General features: G+C 41.0%; 1 protein-coding gene across 1 annotated transcript; it reads right to left on the bottom strand.

The window, feature by feature from the left end:
- Positions 1–426: 426 nt before the first annotated feature.
- Positions 427–4,402, bottom strand: hykk.2 (hydroxylysine kinase, tandem duplicate 2). Its single transcript, XM_062450893.1, has 5 exons — positions 4,337–4,402; positions 3,917–4,225; positions 3,578–3,720; positions 3,187–3,367; positions 427–2,777 (listed from the first exon to the last, which is right to left on the bottom strand). Exons 2-5 carry the CDS (start codon positions 4,218–4,220, stop codon positions 2,311–2,313), a joined length of 1,095 nt encoding a protein of 364 aa, XP_062306877.1. The 5' UTR covers positions 4,221–4,225; positions 4,337–4,402; the 3' UTR covers positions 427–2,310.
- Between the last annotated feature and the right edge of the window lie 21,573 nt (positions 4,403–25,975).

Here is a 25,975-nt window from a genome sequence, read left to right as displayed (position 1 = left end):
GTGTGTGTGTGTGTGTGTGTGTGTGTGTGTGTGTGTGTGTGTGTGTGTGTGTGTGTGTGAGACCTTATACCCAGCCAAGGTCTCAGGGCATAGATGTGTCTCACTTTTGTATTATTGATGCAATATTAATCTTCTAGGCACAAAAACGAAGGGAGTCTAGCTAGTCCTATATTTGCGAATGTGAAGTGGTTCTTTGCAACAGACAAAACAGTGGAATTAATATCCCTTTGTGCTTTAGTTACATGGCATTATAAGGCAAAAGTGTCATTTATAAAGATGTTTTACAGGCTGTTAACTTGGCTATACCACCAGATGGCGCTGTTTGAATATACATTTCATGATATTGATAATCCCTGCAGTACCACATGGTCTCTATTTCCTCATGGTAGCATTTAATTTTTAATTCTGTAGGACCCTAGAACACTCGCAGTGTGGGCAGTGCTTTATTTGTACATCAGTGGATGCAGGAAAAAGCTGACGCTATCACAAACTGATCAAGTTATCACTTCCACTGTTAGTAGTACAATTCTAATGGTCAGCCCTCACATTCAGATTCTCCGGCTTCTCAGAAACACTGGTCACAGTTTCAACTGAATCGAACACAAAAAGAATTTCTCTCACACACACATTTAAAATATCTAGACTGTATTAACGTTACATGTCGGCGGAAAAACAAAATGTATATTGTTCATGCACTAATAGTACACTTTTACATGCATTTTTATTTAGGCATTTAACAGAATAACAAGCACATGGGGAGAATTGTTGATCATCACAGTAGGAACAATCAACACAAGGATATAATAAGAGGTCATTTGTGTCACCCAGGCACAATTTTTGGATAAGGGCCCCACTTGGCAGCAAGCACTAAGAGAATGGAGTGTTCAACTCATCACAGTAGACACCCGTATTTGCTTGTAAGCACATTGCAGAAAATAAATGTATCAGGCAAAAATCATGCATGTAGTATTCTCTCATACAGCTGTTTATTTATAGTTTTAATATCTACAAATCAAGGTAATTTATGGAATTGGTGTGCAACGCAACTGCATCCTCTGCCTGCTTTACAATAGGACACAAGATGGTTGCTGCAATGATATAAAAAGTGCTAGCAAGAAGTCGATTTTACAACACATTTGAACAAATGAAAGGGAGTGAATGATAGTAGGCGCAGTAGTGTCGGATTTATGCACGTTTCCAAATAAGTGATGTGTTAAGCCCATTGCTCTGTCCATTGAACTGAACTCACAGCTCTACTGTTCTGCAATGGGGAGATAAAATACTCCAGTGAGTCTAATCCTAAACAAATACAAACAATTAGCACAGCGATAATTCTTCCCTATTTTGGGCTTTAAGCCAAAACAGGGGAAACTATCTTCATTATAGTCTGGTGATTGATAATGTGCCTATAAAAACAACAGAAAATAATTTGTATATGTAATTCATAGGTATAGAGTTATTAATCTTTGTGTACTTCAGATGCACCCATCAAACCATTAACTTACTGTGCCCATATGCACCTTTTTCATATTTTCAGAAGGATTTAAATCCTTCACATCAGTTGCAAGGATATCAATTAACAGACTTTTGTCTGTTGTTACAATCTTTTCAGAATGAATCCTTTTACATGACAATGCTCAAACACAGTACTTAGATTTCTTTGGAACTTTATAATGAGGCTGCATTACCAACCATGTAACTTCATACCAATATCTACTATAACAACATTTGAGTTACATAGGAACTACATAAATATAGTTACAATTCATCACAGTTCAGGGGTACAAAGTATTATTGCATGAGTGAAACTATGTATGGGGAAGACTGGACCTTTGAGGGGTGTATTGGTGTAAACTGAACTTATTTTGAACATAATAATGTCTTCATTTAGCAGATGTTTCTAGCCAAAGCAATGTGCAGGACAGTTGCTAGCAGTACCGGCTGAACAGCAGAGCTGATCCATTCCAGTTGACCTTCTAGGCCTAGCTTTTACCAGTCCTGGTATGGTAAGCCTTCCTAAAATACAGTTGTGGTTTTCTTCCTCTGACCTTCATGTCTCAGAGAGACTTTGCTACTAATGCTGTGACTGAACTGGTTATTGTTATTGTCGAGGTGTAAATTAACTCTCTCTTCAATCAGCTGGTTGTCTAATAGGGGTGGGAATCTTTGAGTACCTCACGATTCGATTCTTAGGGCCAAGATTCGATTAAAAATCAATTAACGATTTTTCCAAGATTCTTTGAAGAAAAAAAAAAAAGAAAAATAACGGAACCGGTAGGTCACGCTGTTCTAGGGAAGGCACACAGCACGTCATGCCACACCTACTATGTTGGATTTGTCACTCTCTGCGTACAGGGCAGCGCCACGAAACCAGTTCGCCACGACTTCCTCCTCGCCCAGTTCCCAGAGCCGACAAAGATGGCGGATGCCCGTCTTCGCCGTGGTCATCAAGTACTCCTCGTTCTCGGGCTGTTGGACCACGGCATGACGGGCCAGAACGAGGGACTGGCAGAAGCGGCACAGCACCAACAGGTAGAGCGCCTCCTTCTCCGCCTCGTTGAGGGGGAAGACGCTCTCCCAGCCTGCCAGTACAGGGCCTCCTACGTCCAGGGGACTGGGGTTTTCGATCATCATGTACATGATGGTGATGGATAGCTCAAACACATAATACCCGCTGCTCATGTCCCCGAAGTCCAGGATCCCGGAGATCTTGTAGCCGGCTGAACCGTCGGGTTGAGCCAAGATGTTGTGGTCGTTAAAATCTCCGTGATTGATACCTGAAATGCAAAATCCAGATAGATACTGTCGATTTAGTCTGGGTTAGTTTTCCACTCCAGTAAGCTAATTCAGGGGATATTTAATACATTTACATTTAGCGGATGCTTTTATCCAAAGCGACTCAAAAGAGCTTTACAAAAGGTGCGTAGGTCAATGATCATAAACATCGAGATAGCCCCAAAAACAATGTGGGTAGCCAAAACATGAAGCATACATTGTGAGAAGCAAACGTAATACATAACATTTTTCATTAGTCTTGAATAAACATGACAAATGACACCCCATTATAGCCTTCCTGCTTGACCTCATGATCGACGTCAGTCGGTCATTACAAAAGACAGTTAGTAAAAAATAAAAAAATAAAAAATAAATAAAACAGAAATTGTTTAAGGATGACGACATACTCACACTTTCTAAAATAACCTAGTTTGGGAATGATGCGTGTTTTGTACTGCTCCATGACTGCCTTCACCACTTCCTGAACTGGGTCTCCATCCATTAAAGGGATGTAAGGCTCCAGGAGTGGAATACTGGACAGGCTCCAGATGAAGTTTGTCCTCTGCAGACTAGGAAGCTGAGGATGCTCCATCTGGTATAAACAAACAAACAAGCAAGAGTCGGCCATTGACTAAGAAACATAACCGTTGACCAGTCAAGACATGCAGCTGGTCAAACAGGTCCTTGAATGAACGTGATTGTTTGTACAAAGCATCACTGGATGAAACATTGTCAACTGTGTCACGGGTTGCAAGACTTTGGTTTGACAACTTTTTTGAATGGTTGACGTAATTACACTTACCTCCTGCATGATTGTGTCTATCTTGGCAGCCATTTTGCCTACTTCATACAGTACTTGCGGTGAGCAGGGGATCTTCGCAATGACGGACCCAGGCAAATAAGTCAGCAGCCGGACAAGGTACTTATGAACACCAAACCCACAGTCTACCAGAGAATAGTTTGATATCATTTGATTAGGTTCACATTATATTTACCTGTACTCAAATATTGACTGTGTAAGTACTATGCGTAGACATGCAGTGCAGTGTAATGTGTTTACACAGATTAAATGTGTTCCAGTCTAATACAATCCAGTTCTTGAGCAGTCAATATATAAAGCTGTGTGACTGGTCTTCCCTACCGATCTCTTCCAGACTCATGAGTTGTCCTGTGCAGGTGGGGAGGGCTGTCTGAGCTGGAAGACCCCGCTGGTGCAGAAAGGTCATGGCATGGGTCTGCAACTCCAGCAGGGTAGGGTTTTGACTGTCAGCAGAGTTCATCACCTTCAGCACATACTCCCCACCTTCGGTGGTAGCCACAAAGAAGTTTTGATCGTCGTAGCTGGGAAGTGAGCGAATCAGCGATGGGGTCAAGCCGAACACGCGCTTCACCATCTCAGACACCTGGGGGTGACTGAGGTTTGGCTTGGAGTTCTTTACTGACATTTTGGCTGCAAGTAAATGTATATTTAGAGGCCTTGATATGAGGCAGAGCACTTAATGATTAAGCATCGACTGAAATTCCGAAGAATTTACAATTAATGAAGTGTCCTTCCACTAACCTGTTCAATTTAAAACTTTTTTCACAGACGTCTGCCCACCCCGCGAGTCACTATTGGAGAATCAGTATTTTAAAAGCAAAAGTCGACATACAAATTTATACAAATTTTGGGGGATTTATTTCATAAATCCAAAAATATCAGTTTGCAAATGCAATCTGATCTACACTGTAGGCTATGTCTTTGCAAACTTCCTCACGTTAAAATGTAACACTTCAACAAAGATACCGATTTCTAATCAAAGTAGCTAGATAACGTTCATGGTTTTAAACTGAATGAAAGTATGTAAAGTGAATTGCGATTCTAACCAATGACTGTCCAACAAATGCCAAATCAAATGCACAATTAATGTTTTGTCAAATGATACGCTGTAATAAGTAAATCACATGTTCCATTCTATATTTTAATAGTGACACGCATAGATATGTCTATATGTCTATGCTATAGCTAGCTACTTGCGTTGGTCCAAAGTTCACACATTTACGCCAACAACTGTGCCCATGTTCGAAAGCCACTAAAATATTACAAACCTCTGGCTATAATGTTGAATGTATACGCAAACTGAAGCCACTACAGGCATGTGCAAGTGAGATGTGATTAATCAATGTTTTGGATAGGCTAATGAATCCACACAATGTTCTTTCTGACAGCTAGTCGCTTTGGATAAATGCGTCTGCTAAATGAATAAAAGGTAATTCTGCCTAGCTCGTGTTTCTAAACTGCAAAGGCAAATTGATTCAGTCAGTTGCAATGTTTCCACCAAAATACTAACCTCAGGTGTGTACTGTTGCTGGATAATTTAAGATGTTTGCAGAAGTAGTAAGTAGGAAGACAACGTCACGTTTGCCTCGATGAGGCTGCATTCAAGGTCAACAGCGTTAGTAACGTTTTGAGCGTTACGTTAATGTGCCACTCTTGCAACATTTCCTTTGCTGTCTTTTACGCTGTGGGTCATAAGAAGAAACGCCTAATAACTTGCATTCAGTGAATTATAATCACATGTACAGTATCATTTTATCCTGGAATTATTTTCAGATATACTATCTAACAGGAATGCAAAATCTAGGGTGGTAGTATACCAGGAGACAAACCCACATATGAAACTAATTCAACCCTGTGTAAAGCCAGGGGAGACCTTGGCTGAAAACATTGTGCTTTGGAAAATGTATTTTGACCATCTACTTTATAGATGAAGCGGCCCAATACTCAGAGGGGCCAGTTACATTAAACATTATTGTTGTCATATAGTTCTTCACTGCATTGCATGCATTAACAGGCAAAAGACCATGTTTATAATTATTCAGACACTACATTTAGGGGGTTATCACAGGGGGGCATTCCCTGTGACAGGGTTAAAACCATGTAAATGGTAAATATCTGCCTGGACAGTAGAGTGATTATTCTCATGTTGATACTTATTTTGACTTGCATTGTCAATCTGGAGCCTCTACTCCCATGGAACCCAAAACTGTATATTTATTTCCTCTTCAGTAAGGTCTGCCTCCTGTGCCCCACAGGTTAAGGCAGAAGTGAGGTCAGCTAGTCATCCTGTGAACAAGAACATCGAATAATGAATGGGATGACCCAGACAGTCATGGCCAATCATTGTTCATGAAATGGTCTAAAAGTCCCAAGGCAATACAAATCATTTGTATATTTTTTTTGCAACAGTAACTGGCAGCTCAGCTCAGATACACCCAGGTGAGTCATGCAGTAAGTGTCCTTTGGTCTTGAAGAGCCAAGTAGGGGGGGTGGTGAAAGCAAGTGAGACGCTAATCAGGAAATGAAATAATCAGACTTGACAAATTGTGATTATGACGTTAGCCACTTATACTTAGTCCCTTTGGCTCCTCTCTTCTGTCACTTCTGTCACTTTACCCAGACATCGCCATAGTCACCAGCACAGCCGGCGTTGTTCTGCGGCTCTTTCTATTTTTTCAACCTCGTTGATCCTGACTGGTGACGTGACATTGCATCATGGTGTTGAATTCATAATTTACTACGCCCACTATCCTTTAGATTTACATTTACATTTAGTTATTTAGCAGACGCTCTTATCCAGAGCGACTTACAGTAAGTACAGGGACATTCCCCCGAGGCAAGTAGGGTGAAGTGCCTTGCCCAAGGACACAACATCATTTTGCACGGCCGGGAATCGAACCAGCGACCTTCTGATTACTAGCCCGATTCTCTAACCGCTCAGCCATCTGACCCCCATATTGTCATCTATCCTTTAGATGACAATATGGGCTATTTAGGGGGGCAGACTATTACTGTGCATCAGTATAAATATGTGTGCTTTTATGCTTGTGGACCATGTGTGTGTGCGTGTGTGTGTGCCCTCGGTTTTGTAGCCAAGCAGGCGTTGGGCTGAGCCGATTCAGACGACGTGTCACAAGGAGTTTCTCCACAACTGACAGATGGGAGGAGAAAATGTCAGGTCGTCTGCTGCTATGGCTGTGATTCCAACTGGCTATCCTCCAGCTAAAGGTGGAACGTCTCAACTTGTGTCTCGACTTCACACAATCCCATCCTCCATCCCCCTCCTTTTCCTTCCTCGACCCTTCCATCTGCATTAGCACGTCCTTGGATTCTCATCCCTCGTGATCTCTCTTGATGAGAATACAAATCAGAATGAGATTGGAGTCATCACAGCTCAGGTGGAGACGTTTCTCACGGGTAATTCCATGGGTATTTCACTGTTAACTATGAAATGCTTAGAATGGCATTAAGAAAGGACGGAAATAGAAATTACATCGATCACAACCAAATTGGTTCCCAGGAAAAATATATCTTTCCTAGAGTGAAAACTGGTTTTGTTTTGCAAAAGGGTGTCATTTAGAATGTAATTATAGTACATTTTAATTTATCATTGTAATCATTAAAATAAAATACAAAGATTGGAGGATCTTTGTGAAAGAACACACATTTTTACAGCAACATTAGTTATGGCTAATTGAATTAACTTTATTTAGCTGAATTCTGTCTTATTGTTTGTGCACAAAGGCATTGTGTGGGTATTCTGAAGTGTTTGTTGGGTCAGAGCCTGGAATTGAAATAGTGGCGGAAAGAGGTAATCTAGTGTTGACAAATCAAGTGTTGCTTTCACCTAACTCATTATCTAATTGTCCCATTTCACGGAAAACACAAACTATTACCATGAAGCATAATAATTAGATGATTGCCTACAGAGTTTGTTGTTGGATGTTTTTATGATTTGCATCATTTAGGTGGCCGATGGAACCATTCTCTTGGATGTACTATTCATTTGCAATAAAAGAGTCAGGCCATAAGCTAACCCTACAGTAAGAAGCCAAGTAAATATCATGTGGCTTAAGTTTAGAAAGTCTCTTCAGCTCATACTGTAAGTGAATCACATCATCCCTTCTAGCATCACTAATGATTAACAATTCATCAGTGGGCAGATATCACCTCATTAAACGGAGTTTGAAATATGAATATTTAAACTGCAAGATGGTTGATAAAAGTTAATGAAGGATTCGATGTCTGTCATTCTTTCCATGATTGATTTCACCATTTATTCATACACATGACAAATGGTTTAACATTGGCGGAATGGATGTACATGGGGAAGCGCTCCCTGCCTTCACTGCAGCATGCATGACATGAGGCAGGGAGCAATGAGTTAAATCCACCAAGGGGAGAACAGACAGACCACATGGGGGAGAAGGGGATGGTGGTGGGTGGCAGCAGCGCAGAACACAAAGGTAATCGAGGACGCGTGTGCGTGCATGTGTGCGACTTTATAGCGCCGCCTATCAAGCTAAGCCTATGGGCTGAGAACACGGCGATGGGTGATATGGCGCGCACTGCCCGAGTGCCATGCCTGAACTAGCTCCGCTCATTTGTTAGTGTATGTAGGTTTGTCTACATGATTGTATTTTATGATTTGGGTAACTTGGAAATATATTTTGAGCATGGATTTCAGCAACAGAACTTTTTTAATTGCTTGTTAAATTTAAATGATAATTCTATTTTCAAATTACCCATATGGTACCCCTCTGACATTTACCAACGGACTGCAATTTTTTTTTAACATGAGTATATTGTCCCAAAACCCAGAAAGTTGACATTGGAATGGATCACGGAGATGCTGGGAGACCACATGAGCATATGGTACGTTCAAGACTACCACACAAAGCTACAGTGTATGTCCAGGCACTCTCTTCCACTCCCCCCCCCCCCCCCCCCCCCACCAGCTTTGGATGTTACAGCCCCATCCAGTCTGTCTCCCACTGGGAACAAAGGTTAATTTGAAACCCAACCGAGTGGAGATGGCCCGGCTGACAGCTGCTGTACTGCAGCTAGCTACTATGTACCGGTAGTAGGGATTCTATAGGTTAAACAGCATTCATAGGTCAAACAGTTCTACAAGGTCCCACCCTTGTCCAATGTATAGTTCTACAGAGTGTGACTATGCAGAGAATGTATCCAGGCAGACTTCTTCCCTTATGTCCTTTTCTGCACTGCTGCTTCAACCAGATCAACCCAACCATGCAGTCCAGGGCCCAGAGAGCATTCCCCATCAATTCCGACCAGCGGGATTGGAATGAACTCGATTTTTACTTGAACAGCCTCCTCATATAACCTTCGTCCAATGGCCTTACACAACAACTCTGTTCTATTACTCATTTTTCTATTGTCCACATATTCCGTTTCACCCCATTATCCCACTCTGCACCCCTACAGCAGGAACTCATTAAGACCTCAGGTCAGTTCAATGGTTTGGTTTTATATTGTCGTTCATGAAGCCCTTTTACTTTCTGACACTGTCCTACCATACTGTCCAAACCTTTCTATGTTCTAATCTCTTCCTTGAAGTACGGAGGGCCGTACTGCCAATAATTCAAAAGCACTGACAGGATTGACAGATGGACAAGTAAATCAGATGCTGTTGGGGATGTAGAGGGACAACCGATATGGAATAGGAGTGTTAGGCCTAAATGTTGTCCCAAGTGTTGTGGAAGTGGAAGGAGGAAGGAGGTTTGGTTGTTTGGTGAAGGGATGTTGCACTTAGAGCACTGTGAATGATGAGGGTTGGACTTGAATGACATATGCTGTGGGTAACGCACGCCGTGTGGTCTGCACTGCACTGTATGCTAAATATATTGTTTTCAATTTCATTTTGATCCATTATTCAAGTGTTTGTGTGAATGGCGTTTTGTGCATTCAATGTTCTTCACACATGGCGTGCTTATACTGAAACATGTTACTGAAAGGGAGAAGCTGTCTCTGAGGTGAAATTCTGATGAGTTACAGGCTACACAAGCACATTGGGTAACAGGGGACAGTCGATGACTCACACACAAAACGTCACTTGAGACTCGAGGCTCTAATGTGAACTGACAGTATTTTACAATCGCTATGACAACTTTTTCAATACTTTTAACAATTTTCCTAAACTCTTGACACAGTTAGCACAACATCCGTCTGTGTAGGCTATACAATTACAGTGACACATTTCTTGTTGCTTTGACACAAAATGCATACAGTAAACACAAATTTAAAATGTTTGAACTTCTTTTACACACAAGCTCAACCAAGACCAAAACAATCGATTTTTACTGCCCAATTTACCAATGCTTTCACACTGTATGTCAAAACAGATAACATCATGTTCAAAACCTAACTTATTGACGAAAGTCAAAGTGAACAGCTATGTTACGTGTCCCACCCTGTCTGGTGTGTTGTGTGCGTGTGTGTTCTGTCTGTTTTCTTAGGCGATGTGGGGAGTGGCCTACACCCAGCAGCGAGTCATCACCATCTCGTCATCACCAGCTCCCACCTGCATCCACTAATCATCAGTCACCAATCAACCAATCGCATCCGTTTGTACTATGATTAAATAGGGCTGTTTTCCTTGGAAGTCGGGGGAAGAGACCAGATGCTACATGTATTTTGTTTTTGGATACACACATCAGCACACATCTCTAGCAGACATAGATCTTTTGAGACATCCATTTCCTGGCAGGCTCATACCCTTTTTGTTTTGATCCATGTCGGTCTTTTTGGTCCGTATGGGTATGTCTGTCTTTGTGTAATGTGTCTTTGGTCCGTGGTTTTGTTGCCTTGTTTGTTTGACTGGTTGTTCTGTTTGGCCTTTGTGTTTACTATTTGTTTCCTCGTTTGTCCCAGGGAAAAGGGGAAAGCACCCCACAAGTGTTTAGGCTAGAGGCCCCTGGGCTTACATCACCCGTAGCTAACCTCTGTCTACAAACACTAGGTAAGACCTGGGTGGACCACCCCCTGTACTTATATTAGGTAGTGAGCCTAGCAGGTACTGCAGGCTAGAAAGCTTAGGGGTCTTTTGGATCTTTAATTTCTTTGCTTGGGTTTCGCCCAGCCCTTTTTCCCCATTTACCGTGTTTTGGTTTGTAATAAACCTAGTTCTGAACGGTACGGCGCGTTACGGTCTCCTCCGTCAGAAGGGGGGTGCGTAACACACAAATATATCCCCTGTATTTTATTCCATTGCTACTGAGAAACGGCTGGTTGAAGTTATGAAAATACTGTAAACACAGCTGATTCCCAACTAGGAAACACACAGGTGTTGAGGTTCTTTCAATCGCATGACCATATGGTAAAGAGGACCTCTTTGGGCTGATCTTGTGTGGAAAAAGAACAATATAGAGCAACATGAAGAAAGTAATAATAATGCCTGCACGAGGGAGAGGAAGACAAGTACCAGGACAAGGGAGAGGAGTCGGACAAGGGAGTGGGAGAGGATTTAGAATGCGTGGTGGCGCTCAAGAAGGGCCAGAGCTAGGGTAACTGATGAAATACTGTAAATGGCAGCTATATTGCATATTTCTTGCATTAATGTCCTGTTGAAAATGAAGCCTTTACTGCAGCAATGATGTTTCTGTCTCTTTTTTTCAATACAGTAACCGTGCATTCTATAAAGCTATTCCGAGATGAGTCATTCATTTTTTGTTCTGAATTTCTGCAGCAAAAGAAACAAAATGCAAGCGTTTACTAAACCCAACAAAACAAAAAGGTAGAGGCTTCAAATGAAACTGCATTGCTAAACACAATCTATGATCCATATACTGTGAGACCTGACACATATAAAAGAATGCAGTTTCTGTAATGCCATCTGATAGTGTTTTTATGACATGGTGCTATGATTGACTAAATGTTACTGTTGAAAGAGAACATGTGTTAGTGTATTGTTTTGTGTTACAAAAATGAGTGTTTGAGTTTAGTTTACAGTGTGTGACTTTGAGCATGACATTAACCATTTTGCCAATTGTGTGTTGTCGGTGTGTTGGTGCGTTAAGAGTTTAGGAAACTTGTTAGAAATATTGAAGAGATTGTCATAGCCATTGTAAAAAACTAATGTAAATATAACTAATTCACATTAAGGTCTCATACCCTGAAATGAAATGATTTAAATGCAAGGTGCATTTAAAAACAAACTAGCTCTAGTTGAGGAAAGAGGAACAGTGTATCCTCTAAGGCTAGCACTATAGTGGCCTATTACACCTGCAAACCATCACCAAAAAAGTCTAATTTAGTTAACCCTTGTGTTATCTTCGGGTCATTCTGACCCATCAGTCATTGTGACCCACCGTCGTATTGCGACAGATTTACCGCATACAAAGACAAAGTGAAGCATTTTCTTTTAACCGTTGGGCTGTCTCAGACCCCCCACATTGCAAAGGTTAAAAGAAAATTATTTTAATTTGTTTTTGTATTGGGTAAAATTGGGTAAACACAACGATGGTTCGTTATGAACCTTTGGGTCATGTGACCCGAAGGCAGCACGAGGGTTAATACAGTTGACAATCCTTCCCCTCATTACATCCCCAAAGATGTTCTGTTTAAGTCCATCATATAAGCTGTGATCCATTGGAATGAGACTTCAGGGACCGCAGTGAATTCAAGTGGATCATCCTGGGATCCTGGATCATCCATTTTCACCTTGTTCAGGTCAACCCAGAGCTCCTCCTCAAAACAAGCTCATTGGCATTCTTCCAAAGAAGATGTGGAATTTGAGAAAAAAGACTACCAGGGATGAGATAATCAACCCTCAATTTGCAGGAAGCTGTTAAGCCATTGCTCCGCCAAGCAGAATGACGGCTGAAATGCCAATGTGGCATCTGTGGTTCAACATCTACCCCCAGAAGCCCAGTCAGCTTGTAATGACCTGTGGGAGGAGATCCATGACAAAACTGAGCCAAGATATGGTGCTCTTGGGCAGAGCACTAAGGTGCAACCCAGACCAAAGCAGTAGAGCACACTCACAATGAGGAACATTTCCAGTGTACTAGCAACACAGTATGACCCCTGGGATACATCAGCTGTTTTTGCACCCTAACTAACCCTAACCCAAAGGACCTGTAAACCTGCATCTCACACATCCTGTAACCCAGCTGACTATCAAGGACTTCAAAGCACCCCTAAGAGCCTGGTCCACATGTTTTTGTGCAGAATTAGCCTTTGTTTTAGTGTAAGACTGCATAACATTCAATGCAGAAGATTAGAATTCTAAATAAGAGGTTGGAAATGTTTGTTTTTGCAAATACCTTTACTTTCAGTATTCGACACGGATTCATAACTATCTGAGATAATCTGCAACCAATGGTCTTCTTTATTAAATGGATAATAGTGAAATGGATAAACAGTGCCCCATTGGAGTTTAATTAGCTTGTTGTCATTGTGTAACATTTATTTAAAAAACTGTTGTTCTCATATTTAAACAATGCATAGTAATCTAAATGTTAATGCTTAAGTGGTGGGGCATAACCTGCACATATAAATGCTCCATATCAGAGTTCGGGAAGGTAATACAATTAGTTAATCTCTAGGGAATTTTGTATGCTGATCAGGGTCCGACGACCTCTCCCCGGAAATCTGGTTGTTATTCTCTACAGGTCATACTTACTTTTCTAAATTTCCCTGTTATTTCTTTCTTCGAAAGATATCAATAACTTAAATTGTTTTGTGGTTGATGATGGGGTAACACATATCTTCTTTTTTGTTCATCTGAAAAAACTCAATTATAGAAAGTAATTGAAGTCAAAGGTAAGAGATTTGCTTGGAAACACAAACACTTGCAGCAATTTAGAAGCCAGTAGTGACACTGTGCTGCTTTTCTAATGTATTTTTTTATTTCTTGCTGCAGGTTATACATCTAATTTAACCCTTGTGTTCTCCTCGGGTCGTTCTGACCCATCAGTCATTGTGACCCACCGTCGTATTGCGACAACTTTACCGCATACAAAAACAAAGTGAAGCATTTTCTTTTAACCGTCGGGCTGTCTCAGACCCCCCACATTGCGAAGGTTAAAAGAAAAGTATTTTTATTTGTTTTTGTATTGGGTAAAATTGGGTAAACACAATGATGGTTCGTTATGAACCTTTGGGTCATGTGACCCGAAGGCAGCACGAGGGTTAAGTCTTGGTAAGCAATCAGAGAGAGGAAAAACTCAAAATGGTCTTGTTTGAAAACATATTTAAAATAAAATGAATGCACTCAGCCAAATAGATACATTTTCCTTTTATCCTGGTACAGCAGTACTGTAATGATAGGAATATACCTAAATTGCTGCAATTCATCTCTCTATTACATTGTTTCAATCATGTATTTACATGAAATTTCATGTCATGTGGACGCAACTTAGTAGACAAGGCCATTATTGATTTGACATTAGGTTTTATCAATTACATAGTGTCAATAGGATGGTGAAAAGCACATACATTGGGATTGTTGAATTTGTCCCTATGTCCCTTCATGTTCAAATGCAGCCTAATATGCCTTTGATCGGGAACACAAATAGAACATTTATTCTGTGTCTTCTGGAAAAAGCAAGAGGGCGGTTCTCTCTAATGATGAATATGAAAGACTGCAGGGGATGTTTACCTCCACACAGTGATACTGTTCTGAGCTCAGAATATCAAACGATGGACACCACTCGTATTAAACAATAGTGCGTTGACAAAATGAATTAATTTAATATGAAGTAAGAAAACATGACTGAAATTACAATACTTTATCGTACATGGAATGTGCACAAAAGGACACATGGTTATCGTCCTGTATTCGTTCCTCAAAGGAGGGATATTCAAATAATGATCTGTCAGTGAGTGTCTGTCACATCAAGAGATCGATGTCATTACACAATTGATGGCTAGAGGCATTGTCACACATGGAATTTTGGGGCATAATTGCAGCACAAGGTGAAAAACTTTGAGTGAGACTTCTGACTCTCATCATAGAAATGCATGACTGAGCTTACTGCTACTTACAGTGAGTGATCCCACCGGTGGTTTCATGGATTTGGAGAAGAAATTGCTGAGAGGGGCATTTGCATAAACCCATTGGTTACTTAACCCTTGTGTTATCTTCGGGTCATTCTGACCCATCAGTCATTGTGACCCACCGTCGTATTGCGACAAATTTACCGCATACAAAGACAAAGTGAAGCATTTTCTTTTAACAGCTAGGCTGTCTCAGACCCCCCACATTGCAAAGGTTAAAAGAAAATTATTTTAATTTGTTTTTGTATTGGGTAAAATTGGGTAAACACAACGATGGTTCGTTATGAACCTTTGGGTCATGTGACCCGAAGGCAGCACGAGGGTTAATAAACATATCCCCAGAATATTTCCCTACCAAATTGCAAATCTGTTTTTGTTATTATTATAAACTGTTACTATTAACACATACACCAGGGGCGATGTTAGACATAAAACTCTACTGGGGGCACAGGCCCCTATTCATATCCCTTTTGTTTATTTCAAGCTTGCTGCGCACAAGGCACTACTAGGCTATAGAAACTTCCCTTGCTTAACCCACTATACACAGTTCAGGGACACAAGCTTGATATCAGCTTTGGCAGGGACATCAGTAGTTAATGCGAGCGAGCACATTTCTTTCGCATTCATTTGAGCGCAAATACCGTTTTTTTGAGCTTCATGTAATATTGTTTTTATGTTTTAGTCAAAATAAGATGATCGGTAGGCCTATCATTTAGAAACTATCTTTAGTTTTGTAATGTTTCTTAGCCTACATCAATTCTGACTTGTGTGCCGAGTCCGACACCTGGACTTCTGTGTGCGTGCTGCTGTGGCTATTTGGCAAGCTCAGAAGAGTGCGCTGACATGGAATTCTGCATGCATCAGTTGCAAGCGTTGATTGGGATACTGGGTTTATTTTTTTCCGGGATTATCAATCTAAATTAATGCATTGACTAATAAAGTAAATTGTTAAAACTCAAACTTTCGATTTTACTGGGGCACAGCAGATTAAACTGGGGCACGTGCCCCAGTAAAAAGGGTCTAACGACGCCCCTGACATACAGGGCCGGTCCTTCCTATAGGCGACATAGGCAGCCGCCTAGGGCGGCATGAAGAGGGGGGTGGCATTTTCCGAAGTGCATATAGTGCATAGTGCTCGTGATAAATCTTGCCTAGGGCGCCAAATGTGCTAGGACCGGTAATGCTGACATATACGCTTTAGCTTGTTTTTTCTGAATCCCGAGTCTCTTTGGAATGGAAATAAAAGTATTTTAAACTTGGTTCAGTTCCTCCACAATCTATCCCCTAGTAGTAGCCTAATCTACTGACAATCCAAATCTAATGTGAGATTAAACTGATTTTCTGATTTGAATATCAACATTTTTACAGAAGTAGCTTTCAATACCTACTCCAGAATAAGCTGTCTACAACAAAGATGACAATCATAACATTACATCTACTAAGTGCCTTAGAGACATACATTAGATGGGAAACCAAAACAAATTATATGAGAGGTAGATCTGTAATTAGGTGTAGTAGAAAGGAGAATAGGTAGAGATCATCACTTCAATATACCGGAACTGAATCAGATCCTTTAGACGGGTAATGTGGTTTTGACAAATCACGAATAAACAAAAATGATATTTCCCAAACTAATTACCCAGTTTGTTTAAGACACTGAGCTGCCCATTCATGGTGTCAGTATCATTACATTTACATTTAGTCATTTAGCAGACGCTCTTATCCAGAGCGACTTACAGTAAGTACAGGGACATTCCCCCGAGGCAAGTAGGGTGAAGTGCCTTGCCCAAGGACCCAACGTCAGTTGGCATGACCGGGAATCGAACTGGCAACTAAGATTCTCCTTCTCGCTCATGTTTCACCTCTCCACTACTGTGTGCATCACTTCACTGGAGACATTGTCAAGTTTCCAGCGTTCCACGTGTGAAGAGATCCGCAGGGATGTGTCACTCGCATGTTTGTGTTCATTTGAATTACTTTGACATTTGCGAATAGCGAAAAGAAAAGGGTAACTCATTGTGTGGCAACAAGGGTACTGGAGAGGGAGGCTCAAGGGGCTCAACGAGTCTTTGAGTTTATACCTTTATCTGAGTCTTTGGATTCTCATGATTGTCACCTGGTGTGACTGACAAGCCTTTTGAGTTGTTCCCTCTTTCTCACTCGGAATTGTTTTTATTCAGACCAAACAGCATGCTGATGCTGAAAACAGCAGTTTCCATAGTAATCACCTAAACTGTCACTGTGGCTAAGGGTTTGTCATTGAACCACATCACAAGGTGTCTAAAAATGGGCTTGTTTACTTGCAAGGACATCATATGATGCAATCAGTATAATTCCTATCGTTCCAGATTTAAGCTCCGAGAGGAGATGAAAATGTAGGACTTAAAAATCCAACAGATGATTCAATATGGACCCTCCGTCACACACTAGGTAGGCTGCTTGCTGTGGTAGGGTAAGGAAGCACACAGATCCAATCCTGCCTAAAAGCTTTCTCATTATTTCTCGCTTTCTTCAGAGCTTGACAGGCAGTTTCCTACCTATGTTTCCATGTATCTTTATTGTCATGTCTTATGAACAAAAGGACAAAGACATAAGAAAGACATTTACAAACATTCTCTCTTACATACAATTACCTAGGTGACCATATCTACCCATTTACAAGTCAAACATAAGTAGAATAAGGTAATCTTATAGAGACAGAAAGAATAAGAAAAAACTAACCCATACCCAGCACCTACATGGTTTTTAAAGATAAGATGCATTTTATTATCAACAATCCTGATCTGGACACCTATTGAGAATTTCCTATCAGTTTGAACTCTCTATCCATAATTGTTAACCAATTGTTTTTTTTTTTTTTGTAACGGTAGCATTATAATATATTCCATATTTCAAGAGTGGCACTCAATTAGAGTGCTTGAATAGAACTTATGTTGACCTGTCTCCCAAGGACAGGGAGACAGAACTTGGACTGGGCAGAACTCTCTCTGATCTGTGTCACGACCACTTTCTCAATGAAGGCCTTCGTTTGATCTACTCTGTGACTCTGTTTCTGTGAAGCTGCATTGGCATCATCGACTGATTCACTGTACTAGACTAAGAACATCCTGGTTTGTTGTTTTCATTGAGTATTCTTGTGATTGCATAATTTCTTATTATTAAACTACAAATATAAACTACATATAATAAAGCTACATATCAACTCCTATGTAGTTCATTACCGTTTAACAATACAAGTTATTATACAAGAGCAAACTGGAACATGGTTGGGCTTTCCAGGGCTAAGGGATGGTGATCTCAGTCTGGTAATAACAATCAACTGCCCCTTTATAATAACCCCATACCCCTTCCTCCATACTGTGCCTTTTTACACTTTTGTAATAATAACCCATAACCATAAACTTAAAAACAATGTAATACATACTAGTTAATGTAAAGTGTTGCCAAATATTAATGGTAAAATGTATTTTTTTTATGAAAGTATCTTTTACGTATGAATCAATACAAATTTAGAATCAATTTAATGTGTGTCCAATATCTGGGCTGCACTTGTCTCCTGCTCTGTCAGTTCGAGATTCCACACAACCCTCCAACCAGTTCTCCGCCCGTACATGGGGCTCCTACAAAGACCAAGGGGATGCATATGTGGCCCCGAAGAAAAAAGTGGATCCCAATATCATCGTCATTGACTCCTCTTCTGATGAAGACAGCTCGGATGATGAGCCTCCAGACAAGACCTCGTCTGTGCATTTGTTGGCTAACGAGACTGCCTCCTATGCTAGTGGCAGGTCTGCAGGGTTTCACCAGGAGTCGAGCAGCCACTTCATGGCCTCTAGCTGTCCTCCACAACAGCTAGACCCAGCTGCCTCTGCTTACCCTGGGACTAGCACTTACATCTTCCCCCCACAACCAGCTGCCATAGCTCTCAGCCCTGGCAACTCTGACTTCCCTGGACCTAGCATCTCCAGCGGTCCTGGATTTAGCAGCTCGAGCTACCCTGGGCCTAGTGTCAATACCTGCTCTCCACAGCACCCTGGTGATATGACGTGGCCCAGCCCCATGAGTCATCCAAATGGAAGCACCTCTAACCACTACAATGGGCCTAGCGTGCCCATCTGCCCTCCACCACAACCTGCTAATATGTACCCTGATCATAGCTCTGGGATGAACCCTGGTTCTAGCATTCCTGTCATCCATCAAAGTCCTGGTCAGCCTATCTGCCCACCACAGCCTCCTGATGGCTATATGGACACAGGGAACTACTATGTCTACCCTCCACAGCAGGATAGCACTAACACCTACGACTACCACAATAGCTTTAGCATGACTGTGTACCCTCCACAGCAGGCTAACTCTAGCATGACTGTGTACCTTCCACAGCAGGCTAACTCTAGCATGACTGTGTACCTTCCACAGCAGGCTAACTCTAGCATGACTGTGTACCTTCTACAGCAGGCTAACTCTAGCATGACTGTGTACCCTCCACAGCAGGCTGTAATTGTATTTGATATTATTTTTTGCCTGCTGTCCATTGATATGCTAAAGGAGAGGGAAGGTCAAACTGTTGGCATAGCACATAAGTACAACAGCAATATAATAACCCTCCTCAGCCAACATCATCTCAAATTGCACTCACACACACACACACAACCTCACTCACACACCCATAAACCATGGTGTGCAGTTTGCCAGAGTACTTTGGCCTTGAACCCTAGCAATGATTCATCTCCACACCAACCAGATATGGCTTTACTGACAAGGTTGTTAGATCAAGGACCTGGTATGAACTTACTCTTTGTCTTTGTCTCTGTCTGGCTCTTCCTATCTACCTCCACATGCTGGGACTAACAATAAGACGAGTCAAAGGATCATTTGAATCAAGAAAGTCGATGTGAGATCAAAGTCTTGGCTCTCCTGCTCTGAGAGGCGTACTCTTGAATTTAGAATTCAATGCCTCATGCTGAGCTAAAATTGAACAGAATGAAAGTTTGACCCACAAAAGCACTATAAATATCTTTGTGGTAAGGAAAAGGGTATGATTTGTCAGTTATCTCAATGTCACACACAAGAAGAGAGAAATGTGTCTTTTGTAACAGGATTTCATAATGAAAATGAGGACTGTCAAAACATACAGTAATGTGATTCCACCCAAGAAATAACAGGGGGTCCTTACTGAAGGAATATCTTTTGGAAAAAAGTTATTTGACTGACGACAAAGAAAAGAAACACAAAATGTCTCAGTAAGGTGTTGAGCAACAGCTTTAAAGCTCCTTGGAATAGATTCTGCAAGCACTTGGAGGGATTCTTCCCAATAGATTCACCCTTTGGTGTTTTGATGATGGAAAACGTTGATGTTTTCGCGGTGGAGAACACTGTCTAACACAAAGGTCCTAAATCTCCCATTGGTGTTCAGTTGAGACCGCAAAGGCCATAGCTCTATGGTTCTCATCATATTCATGCTCATCGAACCATCCTATGACCTCTCATACCTCGTAGAAGGGGGCATTGTCATCCTGGAAAACACCAATCCCATCAGAATTGAAATATTTCATCATAGGATAATGGTGACCCTTCCGAATAGCTTTGTATTGGTTTGCTGTGACCCGAACCATGCCTGGAAAATGCAGAGCAGAGCCACTGGACACCATAACTATTAAAGTCAAGCATATTATATGCATGCTTTTGACCGCAATTTCCCAGTCTGTCTACACCTTTTATCATTGTGACTTTTATCATTCTTCTACCACCCGTACCCCAATTATGAATCAAAGTTACTTAGATTTTCTTCTTTTACTGATTCAAAATCAAGACAAATTGCTCAGTGTTTTTATATAGGTCCCAGAGCATGACGTGATGTCAATAGCTTCATTGTAAAAAGCATTAAACCTGTATGGAAGCATCTGGAAGCATACCCGGTATGTGCAGTATGTACAGTATATATGATACATTTCATACTAAACCCTTTGTTCCTAACTATACAGTGGAACACTGACTCTTACTGATTGAGCAGACCAATTGCCATTGTGCCCCACAAATGCAAACTTGCCTGCCTCATGTTCTGCTCAACATTCAAAAAATTCTAATGAGATTCATGTAATAGTCATCAATCTATGCAGCAGTCTCCATGTCTCAGCAAAGACATCAGTCCAGTTATCCACCCACCCTTCCATCTGTCCATATTTTCCATATTGAAAGGGTAGCCGGGGCGCCTTGTCCAACCGTCAAATGGCATTGCTCATTGGCTCCATATCCTAAGCTAATAACCCCAAAGAACACCAGCCTGTTCTCACAACTGTGAAACAGACACTATTCCTGCACGGCCACAGGAAATAAACACAAGGCGGTAACTGCTGACAGCATTGAGTGGCATCTGCATTGATCGACAAGTTCCAGCAACCACAGCCACACATTTGATTGTCATTTCCGATCAGTAACATCAGTGAATTTTGAGCAGCCAATGATGAATGGGCTAGGTCGATTACCGAACAATTATTGTATTGTGAGTTCAGTGAGCGCACCCTGGTGAGTTTGAAATTTGGCTGCTAAAAATGACTTAAAGTCTCACTGTGAACCAGACAAAACCTTGTGGAGTGGTTCACACATGTGGGCTTGTGTGTGGCCTTTTCTCTTTCTGCAAGGGGTTCATTTGTTTTTCTCTTATCTGGGGTTTTGACTGACAAGAAATCAATAGAGATTTATAAAGTTCCCTGCTTTGAACACTGCACCCAATGATGAACACATGGACCTTTCCCCCGGGTTCAATTGTTAGAATACATGTTACAAGAGGTGTGCTTCATGGAAAATGATAAACAATAAACAATCTAGCTATGGTATAAATATTGTAACTTATTTTATCTACAGTTAAAGGATGACAGCATCATTGATGCACCGTGGTATTGGCCATCAATACATCTATTTCCAAAAATCGATTCTGTTCTTCTCCAGCTGTGTAAAAGGATGCCGGTTATTCTAATAATGATTTGATCTAGCAAGAAGCCAGATACCCGGAGCGCTGGTAAAAAAATAATCTTTGCAAAAGCACTTAAGCCAGGTCAAACATTACTGTTCAAATGCAAGTGATTATGCTTCAAAGGAAAACATGCAATTTGGTGAGAAAGACATCAAATCTACACGCATCTCTCCCCATTATTATCTACATTTATTATCTTTTTTCTTTGATGGGGGGAGGGGGGCCCTTTTAAAATAAAACGTGCGTCGCAAAAAATCGTGAATGACGGTGACAGATAGGTCGTGTTGTTCTGTTGGTTGCTGGGAAGACAACAAAGCATTCATACAATACAAGCCAGTTCCTTTTAACGGGCACAAGTTATTTCAATTTCCGAGACTTATGCAACCTCACCTTTACAAAGCAGCGGATGCATTCACTGTGACCTACTCAGTGGCGGTTCTACATTGAATTACCCCCCCCCCAACCCCCCCCCCCCCCCCATTGAAATCAAAAGGCTATTATGGTAAGACCGATTATGTTCTATACAGCTAAAACAGCCTGGGGTCAAATTGACACCAAACATAATAGGAGGGTTAAATAAACATGCCCTTACACGCTAAATGTCTGTTATTACATGCTATCTTAATATAACTTTTAGGGAGAAACACTTTTACTTATGACGTTAAACTATACTTTGTCACAAAATATAGTTGAAGCAAATAGCAAATGTTCGTCTTTGAAACTACCTACATATTTGAAAATTCCGTTGGCTAATTACAGGGCCTAACCTAAATAATGAAGATAAATAATAACTGAACTTGTAACAGTTTTGTTGCAAAGCACACTATTATGGTGAAATGTTATCTCGTGTTTGTTGAGTTAAAACCGAAATATTGTTGTTGCATAGCAAGCATCATAGCAAAAAGGCTAACAAACGTAAGAGTTAGCCTATACCCATTTTTTTTCAATTCGCCATTTCACACAATAAAAAAAAACAAAAATGTGCAGGAACTTTAGGCCTATATTTATAATATTATGAATTGTCCGTTCCATTTGGGAGACCCAGTCAGATGAGCTGTCTGTCCCTCTCCCCTTTTTTCACACTGCTTCTGTACACGGCACCTTCTCAGCAAGCAGGGGTGTCTGCAGCTGCCTGAAAGGGGCGCCAATTTGCCAATTCCCCACACAGTGAAATGATAGAAAAGAGAAAACCGCTTCGTGGGCAGAGATTTTTATTTATTTATTTTATGCTTGTGCGCCCCCCACGTGACATGAAAAAGTGCCTAAAACCGCCCCTGGACCTACTATAGATAGGCTGTTCGTATGTGACAGGCATGTAACAGATGTGGCCATGCACCGTCACAAGGTCTACGGACCGATGTTCGCCACTCGCTGGGCTCGAACACGCCACCTCTGACTTGTCAAGCGCGACGACTACCAGCTACGCCAACGAAAAGCTAGCTCTTCGTTGATGCGGGTGGCCTGTTATATACCTGAGGAATGAGTTTCACGGATTCACACCCATTACACGTAGGCGATCACATGCAATGGAGCCTTTGTAATGCAAGTGTTTGTAGTTAACTCCTTGATCAATCCCCTGATGCTGAGGTCAAATGCAAGTCCTTTTCACCTTGGCGAGATCATTGATATTTGGATGTAGATATTCAAGGGGGAGTAAAAGTGTTGTGGTGTGTCAAATGATTGTGAATCCATTCATTAACCTGAGATACTGCAGCTTGCAATGGAAAACATACATGTTGAATATAATGGGAAAAAAATATAGATCAGTCGACAAAGGAGTCTTTATACTGCAAATTCATGAACGTTACATACACAATCGAAAGTATTGTAATGATAGATTTATTCCACAGTATTTGGTGTCAAGTAAAGTCAAATTCTGGTTTACAGCTGCTCTGGAAACGAACAACAAAGCACTTTATCCTGAAGTTGGTAGAGAGCCCCTCGGAATGTATAACACTCGGAATGTATAACAGACATTATTATTCAAACCATACGGAACACTTAAATGATTTCAAAAGAGATGTCATTCATAATGCACAGTTTGATCTCTTTGTTAGAAGCCAACAGGAAGGATCATTCAGGTACTTCAGCTGAGACCATTTACTTATGGGGCACACGGCCACTTTGCCACCATGAGCCAGTTTGCCATTCATGGAAGGTGGCAAATGGCATGACATGTGCTCTTGTCAGGCATAATTGGAGACGAAAGTCCACCAAGAATACTCACCAGCATAAGCTATGCTTGTATTGTATTCAAATGACATCTCTTGTGCATGAATAGTAATACTAAATAAATGATATACCGGTAGATCTAACTGTGGTGACTGATCCAATGTTTCTCACCGATGAGTCCTTTACCTTCTGTGAAATGACAACCCAAATCTTTTTCATATTGTTCCGGAATGTTGCCTTCACAAATAAGCATTCCAAGTGAGGATTGTATAAAACGCATCATTTCTGCTCTCCTAAACCAATATAGTATATGGTATAATTCTTTCCTAGAAAACACAGATTTCCCAGAGGGATTGTCACACAATTATAAAGGGACTTTTGGAGCCTAGTGGTGCAAACAAGGAACCCCAAAGGCACCGTGATACCAGCTAAGGCTCTTGAGTAGCCTACAAACTAAGGCACTGGCATAACGCTAAAAGTAAAACAAATCAAAATATCTTGCTCACGCAATCAATTTGAAAGTTGATGAGACCGGCTCCACAATGTGGGTGGAATAATTGTATGATTAAGTGGCATGATTAGGTCATTCTTAAACTTTTCATAACTCACACAATACTTAGCCTTTGTAATTTGGCTCAGGTACTAAACTGCATCCTGGCTCTTAAAAAAATTAAATAAAGTTGTTTATACTTTTAGAACTTGTGTTATCCAGTTGTGAGTGGCATTGAGAGCTAAACGGTAGATCTACGGTGGCCCTGAAGTGCAAATCACACCCCCTAATATGAGTGCATCCCCCAAATGAAAACACTCCCCCCAATAGATCTATGTGCTTAGCAACTCCAATTTTAAGCATGTCTCCTCCATGACACTTTATTTTCATTAGAACATAAATACATAACTTTCGTTCTGTGATTCACTTGTTCAGTTTGTCAAAGCTATCAATCATTATTATGTTATGTTGTGCATGTCCATGAATGTTAAATCAATCAGTACCAATACATTTGTGATGAATGATTATTATTTTGGCAATGCACCTACACAAACTATTGTGGCACAGTTTTCTTAGGGGTGTGTGTCACATGGCATCAGTCAGTCAAGTATTACAAAACCCTAACAGGTACCCTAAGGTAAAATGCCGTTTTTTTTTTTTCTTCTTCCAGGTGAGTATTCAATCATAAAACAAGGTGGGGATATGCTAAAACCACATGCCGTAAGTTGTTCACGGACAGTGTGGATCATGCAGGGAGATCTCATATCCTCTTAATGCCATTACCACAATACACAGATACAGACATTATGTACCAATTTTATTTAGGGGGAAATCCAGTAAATAGGAGCCATTATCAGTACCAATATGCCTTTGTCTTTTTTTTTTTTTTTTCTTTTTTTTACAAGTCTTTACTGAGCACGTCAGCAAACTCTGACAGGGACAACGACGTCCTGGGTCTTGTCACAGGTCATCTACCCAAGCAGTGTGACAGCAGTCATCATCCTGTCATGTTCATGCTTCTGCCAGCCCATAGATGAGGGTGTGAAGCAAGGACAATGTCACCACGAACCCTATCGCCTGAAGTAAAGTTGGTTTCAAACTAACTCCCAAACCAAGCACTTTTTGTTCCCCCGCCTCCTGACTCTCACGCCTACAAAAACCCAACAAGGTACTTTATAATGACCATGAGTGACAAATAATACCTGCAGTGCCGCTCTGTTGAAATGCTTACATGCATAGATGTCACAATCCAATGTTTTCTTCCTGGCATTGTCAAGCACATTGACGTTGTCATTCCAGAGATTCTGAGAAATTCAATGCTTTTTTTCTTCTTCTTTTGCACAATACCTTGGAGATGCTGAGATGCTAAGCTTTGCATTTCAATTGTCAGCACACATCTCTGCGTGCAACAGATGAGGTTAGCTTGGTTAGCTGAGGTTAGCTTGAGGTTAGCTTGACAGAGTTTACCCGTCCATGGCGACGGCTTATAAAAGGAACACCTGGTGGATGTAACCTAATGATCATTCATCAGCAGGGTGGATGGAGATTATTTGATACCTGATGAATAATTACTCAATACTCTCTCCACCTCTAATGCAGCTATATACTATTTTTTTAAATCTGTATACACAAACAACAGACCCTAACTGACACGATTACTATGACATCACTGAACAGGCAGTAGAACATTTTATGTGGCACTATTTAATGTCTCAATTTAATGTTG

Source organism: Osmerus eperlanus, chromosome 24, assembly GCF_963692335.1.
Source record: "Osmerus eperlanus chromosome 24, fOsmEpe2.1, whole genome shotgun sequence".
In the NCBI taxonomy this organism is placed as follows: domain Eukaryota; kingdom Metazoa; phylum Chordata; class Actinopteri; order Osmeriformes; family Osmeridae; genus Osmerus; species Osmerus eperlanus.
This window is presented reverse-complemented; position numbering and strand designations above follow the sequence as displayed.